This window comes from Oscarella lobularis, chromosome 3 (genome assembly GCF_947507565.1).
Source record: "Oscarella lobularis chromosome 3, ooOscLobu1.1, whole genome shotgun sequence".
NCBI lineage: Eukaryota > Metazoa > Porifera > Homoscleromorpha > Homosclerophorida > Oscarellidae > Oscarella > Oscarella lobularis.
In genome coordinates this window covers 1,108,013-1,127,354 of record NC_089177.1, presented here as the reverse complement: position 1 = coordinate 1,127,354, position 19,342 = coordinate 1,108,013, and the positions used below count along the sequence as shown (strand labels likewise).

The 19,342-nt window shown below is 44.6% G+C and overlaps 7 protein-coding genes and 1 long non-coding RNA gene across 9 annotated transcripts; 4 read left to right on the top strand and 4 right to left on the bottom strand.

Moving 5' to 3' along the window:
- The first annotated feature begins 13 nt into the window (after positions 1–13).
- On the top strand, positions 14–3,337 carry LOC136185375 (ras guanine nucleotide exchange factor J-like). The gene is made up of 21 exons (XM_065972491.1): positions 14–315; positions 371–424; positions 480–527; positions 583–681; positions 734–860; positions 923–999; positions 1,050–1,115; positions 1,164–1,232; positions 1,288–1,341; positions 1,397–1,499; positions 1,556–1,637; positions 1,685–1,768; positions 1,822–1,923; positions 1,983–2,133; positions 2,186–2,263; positions 2,319–2,408; positions 2,462–2,551; positions 2,607–2,699; positions 2,749–2,875; positions 2,935–3,095; positions 3,149–3,337. Exons 1-21 carry the CDS (start codon positions 82–84, stop codon positions 3,236–3,238), a joined length of 2,079 nt encoding a protein of 692 aa, XP_065828563.1. The 5' UTR covers positions 14–81; the 3' UTR covers positions 3,239–3,337.
- LOC136185379 (uncharacterized) lies at positions 3,232–4,308 on the bottom strand. Its single transcript, XM_065972494.1, has 5 exons — positions 4,138–4,308; positions 3,984–4,085; positions 3,780–3,926; positions 3,664–3,725; positions 3,232–3,610 (listed from the first exon to the last, which is right to left on the bottom strand). The coding sequence occupies exons 1-5, from the start codon at positions 4,259–4,261 to the stop codon at positions 3,440–3,442; spliced, it is 606 nt and encodes a 201-aa protein (XP_065828566.1). The 5' UTR covers positions 4,262–4,308; the 3' UTR covers positions 3,232–3,439.
- LOC136185374 (uncharacterized) lies at positions 3,449–9,083 on the top strand. Its single transcript, XM_065972490.1, has 20 exons — positions 3,449–4,804; positions 4,863–4,934; positions 4,987–5,046; positions 5,121–5,198; positions 5,250–5,321; positions 5,375–5,446; positions 5,499–5,588; positions 5,643–5,711; positions 5,770–5,841; positions 5,896–5,985; positions 6,040–6,117; positions 6,168–6,239; positions 6,284–6,352; positions 6,407–6,478; positions 6,529–6,600; positions 6,653–6,730; positions 6,796–6,852; positions 6,916–7,112; positions 7,172–8,884; positions 8,944–9,083. The coding sequence occupies exons 1-20, from the start codon at positions 4,623–4,625 to the stop codon at positions 9,024–9,026; spliced, it is 3,348 nt and encodes a 1,115-aa protein (XP_065828562.1). The 5' UTR covers positions 3,449–4,622; the 3' UTR covers positions 9,027–9,083.
- On the bottom strand, positions 8,923–10,783 carry LOC136185377 (arylsulfatase B-like). Its single transcript, XM_065972492.1, has one exon. It carries the CDS (start codon positions 10,759–10,761, stop codon positions 9,205–9,207), a length of 1,557 nt encoding a protein of 518 aa, XP_065828564.1. The 5' UTR covers positions 10,762–10,783; the 3' UTR covers positions 8,923–9,204.
- On the top strand, positions 9,154–11,897 carry LOC136185380 (ras guanine nucleotide exchange factor J-like). The gene is made up of 6 exons (XM_065972496.1): positions 9,154–10,965; positions 11,019–11,108; positions 11,164–11,256; positions 11,306–11,432; positions 11,493–11,653; positions 11,707–11,897. The coding sequence occupies exons 1-6, from the start codon at positions 10,936–10,938 to the stop codon at positions 11,794–11,796; spliced, it is 591 nt and encodes a 196-aa protein (XP_065828568.1). The 5' UTR covers positions 9,154–10,935; the 3' UTR covers positions 11,797–11,897.
- On the bottom strand, positions 11,790–12,851 carry LOC136185381 (uncharacterized). Its single transcript, XR_010669515.1, has 5 exons — positions 12,678–12,851; positions 12,524–12,625; positions 12,321–12,466; positions 12,205–12,266; positions 11,790–12,168 (listed from the first exon to the last, which is right to left on the bottom strand). It is a non-coding gene; the product is annotated as an uncharacterized lncRNA (long non-coding RNA).
- On the top strand, positions 12,739–17,628 carry LOC136185373 (uncharacterized). 2 transcript variants are annotated; one of them, XM_065972489.1, is made up of 22 exons: positions 12,739–12,829; positions 12,896–13,020; positions 13,153–13,347; positions 13,404–13,475; positions 13,530–13,589; positions 13,663–13,740; positions 13,788–13,859; positions 13,913–13,984; positions 14,043–14,132; positions 14,187–14,255; positions 14,310–14,381; positions 14,436–14,525; positions 14,578–14,655; positions 14,706–14,777; positions 14,822–14,890; positions 14,945–15,016; positions 15,067–15,138; positions 15,192–15,269; positions 15,316–15,372; positions 15,435–15,634; positions 15,688–17,400; positions 17,460–17,628. In XM_065972489.1, the coding sequence occupies exons 3-22, from the start codon at positions 13,166–13,168 to the stop codon at positions 17,540–17,542; spliced, it is 3,351 nt and encodes a 1,116-aa protein (XP_065828561.1). In that variant the 5' UTR covers positions 12,739–12,829; positions 12,896–13,020; positions 13,153–13,165; the 3' UTR covers positions 17,543–17,628. The 2 variants fall into 2 exon arrangements, with proteins under 2 accessions (XP_065828561.1, XP_065828560.1); XM_065972488.1 differs by lacking the exon at positions 12,739–12,829 and having other exon boundaries at positions 12,896–12,995.
- LOC136185378 (arylsulfatase B-like) lies at positions 17,434–19,306 on the bottom strand. The gene has a single exon (XM_065972493.1). The coding sequence runs from the start codon at positions 19,264–19,266 to the stop codon at positions 17,710–17,712; it is 1,557 nt and encodes a 518-aa protein (XP_065828565.1). The 5' UTR covers positions 19,267–19,306; the 3' UTR covers positions 17,434–17,709.
- Between the last annotated feature and the right edge of the window lie 36 nt (positions 19,307–19,342).

Here is a 19,342-nt window from a genome sequence, read left to right as displayed (position 1 = left end):
CGCAGTCCCGCCGGTCGACGCGGTAGCGTGACTAGCGGTCGACGTCCGTCGACGTCGAGCAATCGTTCGGCGAAACGAAAGATGTCGAGCGGAAGTTTGGGTTTGCGCAAGGGAAGCGAAGAGCCTCAGGACGTGATTCGCGAGGAAGACGTTGCGCTGACGGTGCGCGAAGTGAAAGCCGCCAGTCCCGGATTAACTGTAAAGCAATTGAGGGATACCATTGAAGTAGTGGTCGAAGCAGAAAAGTCGTCGAATCACAAAGTACCTAGAAATAGTCCTAAGATTATACTGGGAAGAGTGAAGTCGCCGTTAGAGGTCTGTCTTTGCATTGTAGTTCGACGCTCTAGTAATTAGGATTTCGTCTGCTTAGGAAAGCAATGGGATGAGCGTGGGTAAACTTAAGCACTGTCTTGCTGTTAATAAGGTACAGGAATCGTATTGTACGTCTTGGGTTTTGTTATGTTTTGCTCCTATTATAGGCAATTGGCAAGGTGGTGGAGAGTTTATTCTTCTCCATTAACATCAAGGTGATTTTTTGAGTAACTCTGTTGGCTTGGTTATCTCTCTAGCCCATCGCACTAGGTTACAGCTTTGGAGGCGGCTCTGAGCAAGGACGAAAAACGTCAATATCAGCGTCTGTGCAAGTTCGTGTGCGACGCAGCGAAGCAGATCAGCGAAGAGGTAAAAATTTCACACTCATGAACCTCGCGACCTTTTATGCGTCATTGTGTAGATAGGGGCAATGGAGCTGAATTTCATGTCGCAGGATTTTCAAGACGTTAGAGATCTCATAGATCGTCAGCAAACGCCGCTGATGTTGGCCATCAAGGAAGCGACGGCCATGGCTATCTATGAATCAGGTAGACCGCTGTGATGTTTGGTTTGGTATCTCGTTTAGTGCTGTGGCTATGCCTTCTTATAGGTGCCTGGTCTCAGGCAAACGTCTCGTCATCCTTTTACTCGGCCATTCAAAGAGTCAAGGATCTATCGTATCAGATGGTTAGTATAGCAGGTTTTCGTTTATGGAAGAAATCATGTACTCTGAGCAGGTAGCCGGGGCCCTTAAGGTAACTTCAACGCAGAAGCAAATTTTGGACAGGCAGACGAAATCAGGGGTAAGAGCCGTTTGTGTTTGCCGTTTTCGTGATCAGTTGCCTTCTTAGGACTCTAACTCTGTTCAGAAGAACTCCCGAAGGCACGACTCAATATCCAGATCTAAATCATGGAGTCAGGTATTTGAATTTCAATCGCGTTTTTTTTCCTAATCACGATGCTGATACTTTGCAGTCTGACGAAAAAGAGGACGAGGGCTTGGTGTTCTTTGATCAATCTACAGTGAACGTAAATTTTACTCCAGTAGTGTAAAACTCGCGACTTTCAATTTCATTTACGAAAGGACGGCTATTTGACTCTCCGTCGCAATGCCGGCGACTTGCCTCTGGTACGAGGCGGAACCCCGATGCGACTAATGGATCGGCTGACGTATCACAAAGTAGTCGGTAAAAGAACCAATCTCACAACCACCTGTTTGCGTTCAAGCGTTTTGCTCTCTCAGACACGGAATATACTGACGATTTCCTGCTGACTTTTCACGCCTTCACAACGCCCGCCAAACTGCTGAGCAGTCTCGCGACTAGGTACAACCAAAACTGTTTTATGGAGTGTTGTGCGAAACGTTTCCTAGATACAACGTGCGAGCTCCCGAGGGATTGACGTCAGATGAACAGACTCAACTCTACGCTGACGTCGTCATACCGATTCGTCTTCGGTTTGTTTTCTTTGAATTCTGATTTTTTTTCTGTTACCGTGCTTTACTTGTAGCATTGCCAACGTGATCCGCTGTTGGATGAATCGTCAGTTTGACGATTTCAAGGACCAAGAGCTTAGCAACAAAATGGAGTCGTTTCTAGAGATGATGGCAAGGTGTGGCTCATTCTTTTACCTGTTGGGCAAAGAGAAAGAAGATCTTACTTCTTTGCCAGGTCTCTTCCTGCCTGCGCCAAGCAGCTGAAGACCCAGCTGAAACGCCAGCAACTCCACGGGCCCGAAGGTCCTAAACCGCGTCCATCGACTCGGACACACTCTGGCACAGCTATTGTAAAGAACTTCGCAGCGGATTCGACTGATCAGACGGTAAGACGGCGACTACGATAAAACACGCGCTGACGAACACATACTTCTATAGCCAATTCTGGCTATTGATCCTAACGAAGTCGCCAAGCAGTTGACCGTCATTGAATGGGACATGTTCAAAAACGTTAAGGTTGGGCCTATCGAAAGTATCGAATACAAAGCGTTGATCGTGGCTGACTGATTAGCCACGGGAGTGCGTCGGCTTGCCGTGGAACTATCCGGAGAGTCAACAGCTGGCGCCTAATATGCTGAATCTGATCAACCGAGCTAATAATGTAAGATTAGATGAACGCTCAGGCTATTGATAGCCTTATATGACGTCTGCTAGCTGTCGTCGTGGATAATTGACATCATTGTGAAAGGAGACACGGCTGAAAAACGCGCCTCGGCTATGACCTATTTTACGCGAACGGCTAGGGTAATCAGTCCAACTCGTAATATACTAATTGAGAGACTTGACTCGTAATATGCAGAAATGCTACGAAATCAAGAACTTCAATACTCTTTTTACGATAATGACGGCCCTAACGTCGTCGGCTATACGCCGGATGGGCTTGACGTGGGAGGTACGTAGATGCATGACTTCTGTTTCGAAACAGCTAGCCGTTTGTGCAGGCTCTGCCTACGAAGACGAGAGCACTATTAGGACAATTGAACCGATTCATATCCAGTGCTGACAACTATATGAACTACCGGCAAGAATTGCATCAAGTTAACCAGCAACCGTGTATTCCATACCTCGGTTAATAATAATAATAAATCTAGCTCGAGCCCTTTTTTTTCTAAAACGTCTTTTCTCAGGAGTTATTTTGTCAGAATTGACATTTATTGAAGAAGGAAACCCGACCTTTTTGCCCGGTCACCCGGGTGTGATCAACTTTCATAAGTACAGGTTATACGCGAAGGCTTTGCGAGGAATTCAGCGGCATCAGCAAGTTGCGTACGGTATAGGAGTTCTCAAGGTAAGCGCAACGCCTCGGTTGCCTGCCGGTTTCATCTCCTCTGTTGTATATAGCCCGTGTATCAGCACCTTAAAGATTTAGATCCCGTCCCTGATGAAAAAGAACTACTTCGACGCTCTGCTGTCGCGGAACCAGATTTGTGACGTGTTTATATATATCTTAGATTGTTTCTATATTTAGCATGACAGACACAGCGGAGGGATGTAGACAAAGCGAGCGAGTAATTTATTTCTCTAAAAGTGTGGGTTTTTTGCTATTCGTTGCAGCTCTGAAGTAGGCGAAGGGCAGTGTGTATAATTTGCGTAGGAAGCTAGATGTTTGCAGTTTTCTGATTTTGACTAGTACTAGTTGGTTTGCCAAGTGGTAAACGCTTTGAGGAAAGGGCTTCCGCAAAATCCTGTAGATTTTGTTCCGATTTGTTCTTTTCCCTTCCCTGGCCCTGCCATACTGAGATGTACACAAATCAGTACGTTGTTGCTGTTGTCAGTAACCTTGAGAGACCCAGTTCCGCTAATCTAAATCGCAAACATGACGTGACGCTACGCGAAACGTAGGGCTAAATCTTTACTATTATGTCTAAATACGTTTTCACGTCAGCTGAAGCGAATTTTGCAGAATAGGCAGTTGGTCCTACAAGCAGAGTAGTTCTAATTAGATTTTGTATCTCCTCTTTTGTACGTGTACGTTTTGCTGGAATAGGGCAGGAACGGTTCTGCCATTTCTTTTTGGTGTCATGGCAAACGCTGTCATTTAGAACGCATTTCATGGGTATCCCCGGTTGTACGGTAGCGCTGGCAATCAGAGACACTTGTAGGTCAGTCAAATTTACTCCTAAAGAGTGAGCTATTATCTCGAATTGTTCGACTTTGTATCTTTATAGTTGCTTGCTTGGTTGGATGGTAACGTTTAGGGTGACCGTTTCGACATTCGGTTGTATTGGAAAGTTACCAAGGGCCATTCTAAAAAACTCCACGTCTCTGCTTAGATTTGCTATGTCAAGAAACACGTGCGGAAAATGGCGTCATAAAGAAATGGCACTCACCGCAAGGAGTAAGGCACAATTCCTTTGTGCACGGCAACGAATAGTTGCCGTAGAACTCGGTAGGAAAACTTCCCGCGGCGGCGGCGACAACTGCTAGTAGAAGTTCGAGACGAACGGAGAACATAGCGAGAGAAGGGATTGCAGCGCGATTTGTGAGGCTCCTATGTAGATATCAAGGCTTAGAAAGTAAAGGAGGAAGTGGTTTTCTTTGTTTCTAGCTAATCTCTTCATCTAATTTCCTCTTTCGCTTTCTGGGACTCGTACGAGATTTTCGTCGTTCAATAGTGTTGAAATAGAGGGTATGGGACGGTCCAGAAGGTGAAAGCGGAATATATAGGTGGAGGTAAAAATGAGATCATGCATTAGTAAGATCATACGTAATAATTGCCTTCTCGCTTGAGCAAGCTCTAAGAGCTAGTCCCGCTCCCTGTGAAGTCACCCTGGATATTACCTAATGTACTTTCGATTCTAGAGCTTTTGAGACGATGCGCCAAGACGTCGTACTCGCGTTTATTGCACTTGCGTCGTGGATGACCACGGCAGAACGTGTGTACCATGGCTGTAAAGTGTGTACGTGTGACTGGACCGGCGGCATGGTCGACTGCAGTTTGCGAAATCTGCGTGCATTACCCGACAACGGCAGCTTTCCAACGAATGCCACACTATTGTACGATCGTAGTGAGGACAAGAAAGGTTTATATGCCGTTGACGATAAGACTATACAGCGCCTTTAACAACAACGAAATTGAAAGTATTGACCGCCATTATTTCATTGGCTTCGAGAATTTAAAAACAATGTAAGATGTCAAGGCCTGATGTTAACATACTAAGGAAGAATGTGTATTGCAGCCATGGCCAAGAGAATAAACTAAGGGAGTCATTTCTATTGCCTGCGACAGTAGAAGAGGTGTAAGTCTCAAGCGCTACAAATTATATAGACTAACATTTAGCCTGAAATATCTGTTTTCGTTTTGGTGATGTAGAGATTTGAGTCAGAATAAGTTGGCTAATATTTGTGAGATGTTTGATTCTCAATTCATTTATTCATCTTTAAGCTATCTGTAATGAAACATTGTACTCGTTATCAATTCATCATTGTGATGTGTATTTAGGAGCTTTCAGTACAACAATATAGAACACCTTCACAGCGGATGTCTCAGCAATTTGTCGGCTCTTGGAAAAATGTTAGTTGAACTTACGGCACCGCGGCATAAATAACGCCACGATGTAAATTTAGTATCTTTTCGGATAATGAAATAAAGGTGATAGAGCCGAACTCTTTTCGAAACCTGACATCACTCTCTTTGTTGTAAGGACTGTATATTAGTTGCTGACATACAAATACAAAGTGATCTGCGTAGGCAGCTAGGCAATAACAAAATACGAAGCCTAAGTTCGAATATGTTTGTGAATGTCGGGAAATGTGCGTCTGGGATGGCACAGTTTCAATTGTATAATTTGATAAGAGCATGCGCTTTAGTATGCATGCGAAAATTCTTTTTTAGAGTTCTAACTGCAAATAGCCTAACTCGGTTGCAAGCGCAAGCACTAGATCTTCCTTGCCTATCAGATTTGTAAGTTATTTTAAAAATTGTTTTGAGATAAATATTTGCGTTTATTTAATTAATTAAGATTAATAAACGAAAACAAAATTTCAGAAATTTCTCAAGAGGCTTTTCAATTATTGCCACGACTTAGTAAACTGTAAGAACGAAGCTCTATGCTATTACCAAAAATTATCTTTAACTCACTGTTCAGGGATCTTAGCGGCAACCGCCTAGTACGCCTTGAATTGGAGATGTTTTCACATCTACACCGTGCACTTGGAAAAAGAGTTCTTACGATGCTGTACGTAACGGCTACACTGCAATGCATTTTTGACTGTACATGATGGCATCTTAGAGACGTCTCCAACAATAGCCTTGTGTCACTAAAAGGGTGGTCGTCAGATAACGAAGACGCTCTTGTGATTCTTGAATTGTAAGGGAAAGCAATGCGTACAATACGTCAATTTATATTGGTTCCGCTAGAAATCTTCCAAATAATTTTCTGACTTACATCGACCCTACTTTCCTGTCAGATGTTCGAATTGTCACACATTTGTAAGGTTACTGCCTACAAAAAAATTAAGAGCATTTTCTACTAGAGACATTTCCGGAAACCAACTTACGGAGTTTCCACCTACTTTAACTCACCAAGTCAGCCTTTACAAATTGTATGGTCTAGACACATTAGATGTATATAAAACCTGTGAACAATTCTGTTGCAGATCGTCTCTGTACAATAATATATCTGTCATCAAGAAGTCAACCTTTGCTGGTCTTGTGAAACTAATTCATTTGTAAGTTAAAACTTAAAAAAAATTAGAATGATTTGCTACTAGTGTTTTAGGAATTTGATGGAAAATAAGATACATACTATTGAAGATTATGCGTTTGCAACTCTAGATAACATTGAAAACATGTATGTCTACAAAAGAAACTTGCAGCTTAATTAACAGATTCTCGTGTTTTAGCCTCATGCAAGAGAACTCTGTTCAGAATGTGTCTCGAAATTCTTTCATTCTTTCAAGCCAAACTAAAACCGTTAATATGTACATTTATAATAATATTAATAAGTAGGTTGATTGAATCCATTTCCTAAATCAATAATGTTTAGTTTTCTGACGTGCACCGGGTTTCAGGAAACCCCAACTACGCAATCAAACGCTCGTTTGTCAGTATACAGTACTTGGTTGATTAAAATGTTGATTATCTCGCGCCGTAATTGTTTTTGTAGACACTGTGTAACGCCAGAAAACCTTGCCGTGATTTATGTGCCACAGGCATCTACATACTTTTTAAAGACTCGCGGGTTTAAATGCCGAAAGATTCCTTTTTCCTCCACCGAGTATTGCAAGTGCATTCAGTGCTCAACGGCTAAAATGTTGATCACCGATTTCCATGGAGACGGTCAATGCGTTTCTTGCCCTAAAGGTAAAGAAAGAAAGATCTTGTTTAGTAATATAATATACTGAACTGTAGTATATTTTTAGGAGGATACTACCAAGACAAGCCGGGACAGAATGCCTGCATAAAGTGCGATCATGGAACGTACGTGGGTTTGCATCAGAAATCTGCAAATTCCGCTGCTGACTGTCATGTGTGCCCGAGTGGAACCGACACGACTAAGCACGCCGGCTACAGAGCGTGCGACTGCGTGAGTAATCATTTTCGACTGGACCGATACGGAGAATGCGTAAAATGCAATGGCAAGGGAGAACAATGTCAAGATGATTATCTAAGTGTGGCTAACAAGTACTGGTGGAGGTGGGAAGATGCCGAGACAGAGTATCGGTATTCACTCTTAGTGGAAAATTTAAAGAATCGAGGAGACAACTATAACCGAAACACGACAAAGTTTACTGGGATTTTGCCAAAAATACATCTCTGTCCAATTAGCGAAAGCTGCAATGGAAGAAATTCTTCTGTGAGAATAAATAACAGCGACATGTGCACTGAAGGATACGAAGGCATACTGTGCGGAAACTGCTCCACAGGATACCACTTCTGGTTTCAGAAATGTTACGCGTGCCCTCAAAAATGGAGAACCATTCTTCAAATCTTTGGCTTTCTTGCTCTTCTCGTTTTCCTGGCAACGATTCTCTACGTTATAGACAAGAACGTACGTAACAAAAAAACGAACGTCGTTGTCGATCAGCTCAGCTCCTCGCTCAAAATTCTCGTCGGTTTCTTTCAGGTCATGTCGGCTGTGCTCGACGCCCTTTCGTACGTACCATGGCCACAAGCGATTCTTTCCGTTGGACACTTTATGAAAACGATAGAGCTCAACATTCTGGCTGTGGCCGCCATCTCCTGTCTGAACGAAAAACTCCGTTTCAACGCTCTGGAAATTCCTGGACTGAAAGTTGCAATACAGCTTTGCTTTTTGTGTTGTTTCTGGGTCTACTACAAAATAAGGCTGAGGATTATTCGGCGCTCAGCCTCTAGACTGTCCACGACTACGTTTAGGCTAAGGGTTTCGCAAGTGAGGACTGCCTGTCTAAGAAACAGTTGGTGGATACTGTTTGTCGGCTATCCGTCGACGGCGGCGTCTATCATGGCGACGTTTCCCTATAAAACCTGGACGTGCATGAAAGTATGCTTTCACGAGTCGCTGAACCAGTCCACTCAAGATCAATACTGCAAGTGGATACTAAAGGACGACTATAGTGTTGAATGCAATTTTGGAGCGTCTACGTTCCTTTGGGCAGTCTGCTGGATTTTGATTTCTTACGTAATTATTCTTCCAATCCTCCTCTTCGTGGCACTGAAAATGAAGAACAAAAGAACGTTTTGGGAGCAATGTTCCTTTACGTGCGATTTCTATGACAGTTTGGCATTTCTTGATGGCAACTACAAACCTCGATTTTGGTTTTGGGAGGTCGTTGAGATTCTTCGAAAGCTGGTGCTTATAAGTGGAATAGGATTTTTTGGGAGAATGAGTCACTCTGGACTCGCTTTGGCGACGCTCTTGGCAGTGTTGTTTCTCGTTCTGCACGCTCAACTTCAACCAATTGAACGCAGATCTGAGCATTGGCTACAGCTGATTGCTCTCAGCGTGATTTGTACCAACCTTATGATGGGAGCAGTGTTTTTTCTGTCCTATCAAGACAAACGAGATCCAGGATACAACAGCCTTTTAGACGAAAAGCGATTTAGTAATATTGTCATAACAGCAAACAGCTTCTTTCTGATCTGCATTATATGTAAGCTTCACTAACCAAAACCAAATTGTCATTTCTAATATTTTTTGCTTTATATTTAGGTAAAATGGTCTATGGCTTGTTTCGCGTAGGGGCCGAATTTATCAAAAGCAAAAAAACTCAGACCGTTTCTTCAGACTCCTAAATTTATATACGTGTACTGATGATTTAGCAAGTAGAAATATTTCGAGCAGTGAGCCTAGCGCACGTCAGTCAACAAGTTGGCCCCTGAAGTTCGCCGTGTTTCTGTTTCATTTGCTTTATTTCAACACCAAGACACACGGCGCTACATCTACGAACAAAGCTTAACGGGCAGGAGCTCTCTAGTCCAGCCAGGGACCCCAAAATCCTCCATACTTGTGAAGAGCGGCGTCGCAAGCGGCCGGATCATTCTTCCCGCGATAGGGCAAGAAGGCGCCCTTTTCGTAAACGGCCAACTTTTCCATCATCTCCTTCACTTTATCCGGCATCGACGAAGCGAGATCGTTCCTTTCTTCGGGATCCTCCTTGATATTGAACAAGCAGCCAGACCAACACAGAGCAACTTCCGGTATCCCTCCCTTGGGATTCGTCTCGTTCGGATACTGCGGTCCAGTCCATCCAGCTTGACCGATCTTCCCGTACAACAACTTATAGTCGCCACTGACCAGAGCTTCGACACCATGAGAATGATTCAACCCGTTACTTCCAATTGGAATTTCCGTGCGAGGCGACTCCTTCGTTTGTCCCGATATAAACGGCCACATATTCATCCCGTCGACGGGAGGCAAATGAGCAGCGGACGCTTTACTATCAGCCGAATCGACGCCAGCCAAACTACAGAACGTCGCATACCAGTCGCATATGGCAACGTAGCCGTCGACCTTCGTCCCGCGCACGGCCGCAGGCAGAAAACCGCCGGAGACGAAAGCGTTGACTCGTACGCCGCCTTGCCAATTGCTCGCCTTTCCGCCTCGAAGCGGATAATTATTCGCGCCGCCGCCGGGATACTCGGGACCTCCGTTATCGGCGCTAACGACCATCAACGTATTATTCCACATGCCCTTCTGCTCGAGCAAGTTCGTCACGTTGCCGACGACGTCGTCGAGATAATTCACCATGGCGTGATAAATTCGACGCGTTTCGTCGTCGATGAAACCGAATTTCTTTTCGTATTCGGACGGCACTTGAAGCGGGGCGTGCACGATGTGAGGAGCGTAGTAGAGAAAGAGTGGCGTCGACGCGTCGTGGGCTTCGATTACTTGACGAACGTGTTCGGCGAACATTTGCTCTTCGTAGACGGTGCCGTTCTCGCCTTTGGCTGGGTGGTCGTAGTCCCACAGATCCGTCACGGGTCCGTAGTTGGCGCAGGAGTTTGCTGTTTCGGTGTAGAAATCATTGGCGTGGTGGAAGTAGCCGAAGCTCGAGTCGAAGCCGCGTCCTCTGGGAGTTTGCTCGATTGTACCGAAGCCGGCGTCCCATTTGCCGACTTGGTGAGTGGCGTAGCCGGCCTTTTTTAGCTTTTCGGCGATTACTGTCATGCCCGGGGGAATGCCTTGGTAGCCGTTGGGATCGCTGGCGTTGTGCATCGTTGCTTCGCCGTTGTCGATGTTGACGTGAATGGGAAGACGACCGCTGAGGAGGGACGATCGCGTCGGCGAGCAAACGTTGTGGACGTAGTGCTGATCGAGTTCGACTCCCGCTTTGCAGAGACGATCGAAGTTGGGCGTGACGACTTCTTTCGTTTGCACGGCGCGATGGTAGCCGACGTTCGCCCATCCCCAGTCGTCGACGAGAAGCATGAATATGTGAGGCTTTTCTGGAGCTGCTTCGAGGCTCGATGAAATGTCGTGCATTACTAGCAGAAGGAGATACAGCGATATTGATTTCGTCGTTGCCATTAGTCCGTTAGAACTTGAGTACTGTACTATCCGGGCCAAGTTTCACGTGAGTGATCTGCATTTTTCAAACAGCTAGTATCGAATACAAAGCGTTGATCGTGGCTGACTGATTAGCCACGGGAGTGCGTCGGCTTGCCGTGGAACTATCCGGAGAGTCAACAGCTGGCGCCTAATATGCTGAATCTGATCAACCGAGCTAATAATGTAAGATTAGATGAACGCTCAGGCTATTGATAGCCTTATATGACGTCTGCTAGCTGTCGTCGTGGATAATTGACATCATTGTGAAAGGAGACACGGCTGAAAAACGCGCCTCGGCTATGACCTATTTTACGCGAACGGCTAGGGTAATCAGTCCAACTCGTAATATACTAATTGAGAGACTTGACTCATAATTTGCAGAAATGCTACGAAATCAAGAACTTCAATACTCTTTTTACGATAATGACGGCTCAAACGTCGTCGGCTATACGCCGGATGGGCTTGACGTGGGAGGTACGTAGATGCATGACTTCTGTTTCGAAACAGCTAGCCGTTTGTGCAGGCTCTGCCTACGAAGACGAGAGCACTATTAGGACAATTGAACCGATTCATATCCAGTGCTGACAACTATATGAACTACCGGCAAGAATTGCATCAAGTTAACCAGCAACCGTGTATTCCATACCTCGGTTAATAATAATGATAAATCTAGCTCGAGCCCTTTTTTTTTCTAAAACGTCTTTTCTCAGGAGTTATTTTGTCAGAATTGACATTTATTGAAGAAGGAAATCCGACCTTTTTGCCCGGTCACCCGGGTGTGATCAACTTTCATAAGTACAGGTTATACGCGAAGGCTTTGCGAGGAATTCAGCGGCATCAGCAAGTTGCGTACGGTATAGGAGTTCTCAAGGTAAGCGCGACCCCTCGGTTGCCTACCGGTTTCATCTTCTCTGTTGTATATAGCCCGTGTATCAGCACCTTAAAGATTTAGATCCCGTCCCTGATGAAAAAGAACTACTTCGACGCTCTGCTGTCGCGGAACCAGATTTGTGACGTGTTTATATATATCTTAGATTGTTTCTATATTTAGCATGACAGACACAGCGGAGGGATGTAGACAAAGCGAGCGAGTAATTTATTTCTCTAAAAGTGTGGGTTTTTTGCTATTCGTTGCAGCTCTGAAGTAGGCGAAGGGCAGTGTGTATAATTTGCGTAGGAAGCTAGATGTTTGCAGTTTTCTGATTTTGACTAGTACTAGTTGGTTTGCCAAGTGGTAAACGCTTTGAGGAAACGGCTTCCGCAAATTCCTGTAGATTTTGTTCCGATTTGTTCTTTTCCCTTCCCTGGCCCTGCCACACTGAGATGTACACAAATCAGTACGTTGTTGCTGTTGTCAGTAACCTTGAGAGACCCAGTTCCGCTAATCTAAATCGCAAACATGACGTGACGCTACGTCTTTACTATTATGTCTAAATACGTTTTCACGTCAGCTGAAGCGAATTTTGCAGAATAGGTAGTTGGTCCTACAAGCAGAGTAGTTCTAATTAGATTTTGTATCTCCTCTTTTGTACGTGTACGTTTTGCTGGAATAGGGCAGGAACGGTTCTGCCATTTCTTTTTGGTGTCATGGCAAACGCTGTCATTTAGAACGCATTTCATGGGTATCCCGGTTGTACGGTAGCCCTGGCAATCAGAGACACTTGTAGGTCAGTCAAATTTACTCCTAAAGAGTGAGCTATTATCTCGAATTGTTCGACTTTGTATCTTTATAGTTGCTTGCTTGGTTGGATGGTAACGTTTAGGGTGACCATTTCGACATTCGGTTGTATTGGAAAGTTACCAAGGGCCATTCTAAAAAACTCCACGTCTCTGCTTAGATTTGCTATGTCAAGAAACACGTGCGGAAAATGGCGTCATAAAGAAATGGCACTCACCGCAAGGAGTAAGGCACAATTCCTTTGTGCACGGCAACGAATAATTGCCGTAGAACTCGGTAGGAAAACTTCCCGCGGCAGCGGCGACAACTGCTAGTAGAAGTTCGAGACGAACGGAGAACATAGCGAGAGAAGTGATTGCAGCGCGATTTGTGAGGCTCCTATGTAGATATCAAGGCTTAGAAAGTAAAGGAGGAAGTGGTTTTCTTTGTTTCTAGCTAATCTCTTCATCTAATTTCCTCTTTCGCTTTCTGGGACTCGTACGAGATTTTCGTCGTTCAATAGTGTTGAAATAGAGGGTATGGGACGGTCCAGAAGGTGAAAGCGGAATATATATATACATGTAGGTGGAGGTAAAAATGAGATCATTAGTAAGATCATACGTAATTGCCTTCTCGCTTGAGCAAGCTCTAAGAGCTAGTCCCGCCCGCTGTGAAGTCACCCTGGATATTACCTAATGTACTTTCGATTCTAGAGCTTTTGAGACGATGCGCCAAGACGTCGTACTCGCGTTTATTGCACTTGCGTCGTGGATGACCACGACAGAAAGTGTGTACCATGGCTGTAAAGTGTGTACGTGTGACTTGACCGGCGGCATGGTCGACTGCAGCTTCCGAAATCTGCGTGCATTACCCGACAACGGCAGCTTTCCAGCGAATGCCACACTATTGTACGATCGTAGTGAGGACAAGAAAGGTTTATATGCCGTTGACGATAAGACTACAGCGCCTTTAACAACAACGAAATTGAAAGTATTGACCGCCATTATTTCATTGGCTTCGAGAATCTAAAAACAATGTAAGATGTCAAGACCTCATTTTAACATACTATAAGGAAGAATGTGTATTGCAGCCATGGCCAAGAGAATAAACTAAGGGAGTCATTTCTATTGCCTGCGACAGTAGAAGAGGTGTAAGTCTCAAACACTAAAAATTATATAGACTAACATTTAGCCTGAAATATCTGTTTTCGTTTGGTGATGTAGAGATTTGAGTCAGAATAAGTTGGCTAGTATTTGTGGGATGTTTGATTCTCAGTTCATCTATTCATCTTTAATCTCTCTGTAATGAAACGTTGTACACGTAACTCATCATTGTGATGTGTATTTAGGAGCTTTCAGAACAACAGTATAGAACACCTTCACAGCGGATGTCTCAGCAATTTTCCGGCTCTTGGAAAAATGTTAGTTGAACTTACGGCACCGCGGCATAAATAACGCCCCAATGTAAATTTAGTATCTTTTCGGATAATGAAATAAAGGTGATAGAGCCGAACTCTTTTCAAAACCTGACATCACTCTCTTTGTTGTAAGTACTGTATATATATTAGTTGCTGACAAACGAATACCAAGTGAAATCTGCGTAGGCAGCTCAGCTATAACAAAATACGAAACCTAAGTTCGAATATGTTTGTGAATGTCGGGAAATGTGCATCTGGGATGGCACAGTTTCAATTGTATAATTTGACAAGAGCATGCGCTCTAATATGCATGCGAAAATTCTTTTTTAGAGTTCTAACTGCAAATAGCCTAACTCGGTTGCAAGCGCAAGCACTAGATCTTCCTTGCCTATCAGATTTGTAAGTTATTTTAAAAATTGTTTTGAGATAAATATTTGCGTTTATTTAATTAAGAAAAATGAACAAAAATGAAATTTCAGAAATTTCTCAAGATGCTTTTCGATTATTGCCCCGGCTCAGTGAACTGTAAGAACAAAGCTCTATGCTATTACCGAAAATCAGTTGTAGGGGATTGTTCAGGGATATTGGCGACAACCACCTAGTACGTCTTGAATTGCAGATGTTTTCGCATCTACACCGTGCACTTGGGAAAAGAGTTCTTACGATTCTGTACGGTAACGGCTACACTGCAATGCATTTCTGACTGTACATGGCATCTTAGAGACGTCTCCAACAATAGCCTTGCGTCACTGAAAGGGTGGTCGTCAGATAACGAAGACGCTCTTGTGATTCTTGAATTGTAAGGGAAAGCAATGCGTACAATACGTCAATTTATATTGGTTCCGCTAGAGATCTTCCAAATAATTTTCTGACTTACATCGACCCTACTTTCCTGTCAGATGTTCGAATTGTCACACATTTGTAAGGTTACTGCCTACAAAAAAATTAAGAGCATTTTCTACTAGAGACATTTCCGGAAACCAACTTACGGAGTTTCCACCTACTTTAACTCACCAAGTCAGCCTTTACAAATTGTATGGTCTAGACACATTAGATGTATATAAAACCTGTGAACAATTCTGTTGCAGATCGTCTCTGTACAATAATATATCTGTCATCAAGAAGTCAACCTTTGCTGGTCTTGTGAAACTAATTCATTTGTAAGTTAAAACTTAAAAAAAATTAGAATGATTTGCTACTAGTGTTTTAGGAATTTGATGGAAAATAAGATACATACTATTGAAGATTATGCGTTTACAACTCTAGATAACATTGAAAACATGTATGTCTACAAAAAGAAAATTGCGGCTTAATTAACAGATTCTCGTATTTTAGCCTCATGCAAGAGAACCCTGTTCGGAATGCGTCTCGAAATTCTTTGATTCTTTCAAGCCAAACTAAAACCGTTAACATGTAAGTAGCTTGATTAAATCCATTTCTTAAATCAATACTGTTTTAGCTTTCTGACGTGCACCGGGCTTCAGGAAATCCCAACTATGCAATCAAACACTCGTTTGTTAGTTTGCAGAACTTGGTTAATTAAAATGCTGATATCTCGCGCCGTAATTGTTTTTTCAGACACTGTATAACGTCGAAAAACCTTGCCTTGATTCATGTGCCACGGACATCTGCTGACTTCTTAGAGACTCGCGGTTTTAAATGCCAAAACGTTGCTTCTCCCGGAATGGGCGAGGGTTACAAGTGCCGTCAGTGCCCGACGGGTAAAAAGTGCGTCACCTATTACCATAGGAACGCTCGATGCGTTTCTTGCCCTAAAGGTAAAGAAAGAAAGATTTTTGTTTAAATAGTGCTGTATTTAATATATTTTTAGGTGGATACTACCAAGACAGGCCGGGACAGAATTCCTGCATAAAGTGCGATCATGGAACGTACGTGGGTTTGCATCAGAAATCTGCAAATTCCGCTGCTGACTGTCATGTGTGCCCGAGTGGAACCGATACGACTAAGCACGCCGGCTACAGAGCGTGCGACTGCGTGAGTAATCATTTTCGATTGGACCGATACGGAGAATGCGTAAAATGCAATGGCAAGGGAGAACAATGTCAAGATGATTATCTAAGCGTGGCTAACAAGTATTGGTGGAGGTGGGAAGATGCGGAAGCAGAGCATCGGTATTCACTCTTAGTGGAAAATCTAGAGAATCGAGGAAACGACTACAACCGAAACACGACAAATTTTACTGGCTTTTTGCCAAAAATACATCTCTGTCCAATTAGCGAAAGCTGCAATGGAAGAAATTCTTCTGTGAGAATAAATAACAGCGACATGTGCACTGAAGGATACGAAGGCATACTGTGCGGAAACTGCTCCACAGGATACCACTTCTGGTTTCAGAAATGTTACGCGTGCCCTCAAAAATGGAGAACCATTCTTCAAATCTTTGGCTTTCTTGCTCTTCTCGTTTTCCTGGCAACGATTCTCTACGTTATAGACAAGAACGTACGTAACAAAAAAACGAACTTCGTTGTCGATCAGCTCAGCTCCTCGCTCAAAATTCTCGTCGGCTTCTTTCAGGTCATGTCGGCTGTGCTCGACGCCCTTTCGTACGTACCATGGCCACAAGCGATTCTTTCCGTTGGACACTTTATGAAAACGATAGAGCTCAACATTCTGGCTGTGGCCGCCATCTCCTGTCTGAACGAAAAACTCCGTTTCAACGCTCTGGAAATTCCTGGACTGAAAGTTGCAATACAGCTTTGCTTCTTGTGTTGTTTCTGGGTCTACTACAAGATAAGGCTGAGGATTATTCGGCGCTCAGCCTCTAGACTGTCCACGACTACGTTTAGGCTAAGGGTTTCGCAAGTGAGGACTGCCTGTCTAAGAAACAGTTGGTGGATACTGTTTGTCGGCTATCCGTCGACGGCGGCGTCTATCATGGCGACGTTTCCCTATAAAACCTGGACGTGCATGAAAGTATGCTTTCACGAGTCGCTGAACCAGTCCACTCAAGATCAATACTGCAAGTGGATACTAAAGGACGACTATAGTGTTGAATGCAATTTTGGAGCGTCTACGTTCCTTTGGGCTGTCTGCTGGATTTTGATTTCTTACGTAATTATTCTTCCAATCCTCCTCTTCGTGGCACTGAAAATGAAGAACAAAAGAACGTTTTGGGAGCAATGTTCCTTTACGTGCGATTTCTATGACAGTTTGGCATTTCTTGATGGCAACTACAAACCTCGATTTTGGTTTTGGGAGGTCGTTGAGATTCTTCGAAAGCTGGTGCTTATAAGTGGAATAGGATATTTTGGGAGAATGAGTCACTCTGGACTCGCTTTGGCGACGCTCTTGGCAGTGTTGTTTCTCGTTCTGCACGCTCAACTTCAACCAATTGAACGCAGATCTGAGCATTGGCTACAGCTGATTGCTCTCAGCGTGATTTGTACCAACCTTATGATGGGAGCAGTGTTTTTTCTGTCCTATCAAGACAAACGAGATCCAGGATACAACAGCCTTTTAGACGAAAAGCGATTTAGTATTATTGTCATAACAGCAAACAGCTTCTTTCTGATCTGCATTATATGTAAGCTTCACTAACCAAAACCAAATTGTCATTTCTAATATTTTTTGCTTTATATTTAGGTAAAATGGTCTATGGCTTGTTTCGCGTAGGGGCCGAATTTATCAAAAGCAAAAAAACTCAGACCGTTTCTTCAGACTCCTAAGCAATTGAAATTTATATACATGTACTGATGATTTAGCAAGTAGAAATATTTCGAGCAGTGAGCCTAGCGCACGTCAGTCAACAAGTTGGCCCCGTGTTTCTGTTTCATTTGCTTTATTTCAACACCAAGACACACGGCGCTACATCAGCTTAACGAGCAGGAGCTCTCTAGTCCAGCCAGGGACCCCAAAATCCTCCATACTTGTGAAGAGCGGCGTCGCAAGCGGCCGGATCATTCTTCCCGCGATAGGGCAAGAAGGCGCCCTTTTCGTAAACGGCCAACTTTTCCATCATCTCCTTCACCTTATCCGGCATCGACGAAGCGAGATCGTTCCTTTCTTCGGGATCCTCCTTGATATTGAACAAGCAGCCAGACCAACACAGAGCAATTCCCGGTATCCCTCCCTTGGGATTCGTCTCGTTCGGATACTGCGGTCCAGTCCATCCAGCTTCAACAATCTTCCCGTACAACAACTTATAGTCGCCACTGACCAGAGCTTCGACACCATGAGAATGATTCAACCCGTTACTTCCAATTGGAATTTCCGTGCGAGGCGACTCCTTTGTTTGTCCCGATATAAACGGCCACATATTCATCCCGTCGACGGGAGGCAAATGAGCAGCGGACGCTTTACTATCAGCCGAATCGACGCCAGCCAAACTACAGAACGTCGCATACCAGTCGCATATGGCAACGTAGCCGTCGACCTTCGTCCCGCGCACGGCCGCAGGCAGAAAACCGCCGGAGACGAAAGCGTTGACTCGTACGCCGCCTTGCCAATTGCTCGCCTTTCCGCCTCGAAGCGGATAATTATTCGCGCCGCCGCCGGGATACTCGGGGCCTCCGTTATCGGCGCTAACGACCATCAACGTATTATTCCACATGCCCTTCTGCTCGAGCAAGTTCGTCACGTTGCCGACGACGTCGTCGAGATAATTCACCATGGCGTGATAAATTCGACGCGTTTCGTCGTCGATGAAACCGAATTTCTTTTCGTATTCGGACGGCACTTGAAGCGGGGCGTGCACGATGTGAGGAGCGTAGTAGAGAAAGAGTGGCGTCGACGCGTCGTGGGCTTCGATTACTTGACGAACGTGTTCGGCGAACATTTGCTCTTCGTAGACGGTGCCGTTCTCGCCTTTGGCTGGGCGGTCGTAGTCCCACAGATCCGTCACGGGTCCGTAGTTGGCGCAGGAGTATACTGTTTCAGTGTAGAAGTCATTGGCGTGGTGGAAGTAGCCGAAGCTCGAGTCGAAGCCGCGTCCTCTGGGAGTTTGCTCGATTGTACCGAAGCCGGCGTCCCATTTGCCGACTTGGTGAGTGGCGTAGCCGGCCTTTTTTAGCTTTTCGGCGATTACTGTCATGCCCGGGGGAATGCCTTGGTAGCCGTTGGGATCGCTGGCGTTGTGCATCGTTGCGTTGCCGTTGTCGATGTTGACGTGAATGGGAAGACGACCGCTGAGGAGGGACGATCGCGTCGGCGAGCAAACGTTGTGGACGTAGTGCTGATCGAGTTCGACTCCCGCTTTGCAGAGACGATCGAAGTTGGGCGTGACGACTTCTTTCGTTTGCACGGCGCGATGGTAGCCGACGTTCGCCCATCCCCAGTCGTCGACGAGAAGCATGAATATGTGAGGCTTTTCTGGAGCTGCTTCGAGGCTCGATGAAATGTCGTGCATTACTAGCAGAAGGAGATACAGCGATATTGATTTCGTCGTTGCCATTAGTCCGTTAGAACTTGAGTACTGTACAGTCTACTAGCTGTTTGAGATCACTCACGTGAAACTTGCCCGGTACTAT

Coding starts and splice junctions, on each gene's coding strand:
- LOC136185375 (XM_065972491.1), top strand. CDS start 82: ATGTCGAGCGGAAGTTTGGGTTTGCGCAAGGGAAGCGAAGAGCCTCAG. Junction 316..370: donor GAGTGAAGTCGCCGTTAGAG/GTCTGTCTTTGC, acceptor TCGTCTGCTTAG/GAAAGCAATGGGATGAGCGT. Junction 861..922: donor CATGGCTATCTATGAATCAG/GTAGACCGCTGT, acceptor GCCTTCTTATAG/GTGCCTGGTCTCAGGCAAAC.
- LOC136185379 (XM_065972494.1), bottom strand. CDS start 4,261: ATGTTCTCCGTTCGTCTCGAACTTCTACTAGCAGTTGTCGCCGCCGCC. Junction 4,086..4,137: donor ATTGTGCCTTACTCCTTGCG/GTGAGTGCCATT, acceptor TTCTTGACATAG/CAAATCTAAGCAGAGACGTG. Junction 3,726..3,779: donor CTGCCCTATTCCAGCAAAAC/GTACACGTACAA, acceptor CTCTGCTTGTAG/GACCAACTGCCTATTCTGCA.
- LOC136185374 (XM_065972490.1), top strand. CDS start 4,623: ATGCGCCAAGACGTCGTACTCGCGTTTATTGCACTTGCGTCGTGGATG. Junction 5,712..5,769: donor CTTCCTTGCCTATCAGATTT/GTAAGTTATTTT, acceptor TAATTAATTAAG/ATTAATAAACGAAAACAAAA. Junction 6,118..6,167: donor GCTCTTGTGATTCTTGAATT/GTAAGGGAAAGC, acceptor TGGTTCCGCTAG/AAATCTTCCAAATAATTTTC.
- LOC136185377 (XM_065972492.1), bottom strand. CDS start 10,761: ATGGCAACGACGAAATCAATATCGCTGTATCTCCTTCTGCTAGTAATG.
- LOC136185380 (XM_065972496.1), top strand. CDS start 10,936: ATGCTGAATCTGATCAACCGAGCTAATAAT. Junction 11,257..11,305: donor GGATGGGCTTGACGTGGGAG/GTACGTAGATGC, acceptor CCGTTTGTGCAG/GCTCTGCCTACGAAGACGAG. Junction 11,433..11,492: donor ACCGTGTATTCCATACCTCG/GTTAATAATAAT, acceptor GTCTTTTCTCAG/GAGTTATTTTGTCAGAATTG.
- LOC136185373 (XM_065972488.1), top strand. Junction 13,741..13,787: donor TATTCATCTTTAATCTCTCT/GTAATGAAACGT, acceptor ATGTGTATTTAG/GAGCTTTCAGAACAACAGTA. Junction 13,985..14,042: donor CTGACATCACTCTCTTTGTT/GTAAGTACTGTA, acceptor AAATCTGCGTAG/GCAGCTCAGCTATAACAAAA.
- LOC136185378 (XM_065972493.1), bottom strand. CDS start 19,266: ATGGCAACGACGAAATCAATATCGCTGTATCTCCTTCTGCTAGTAATG.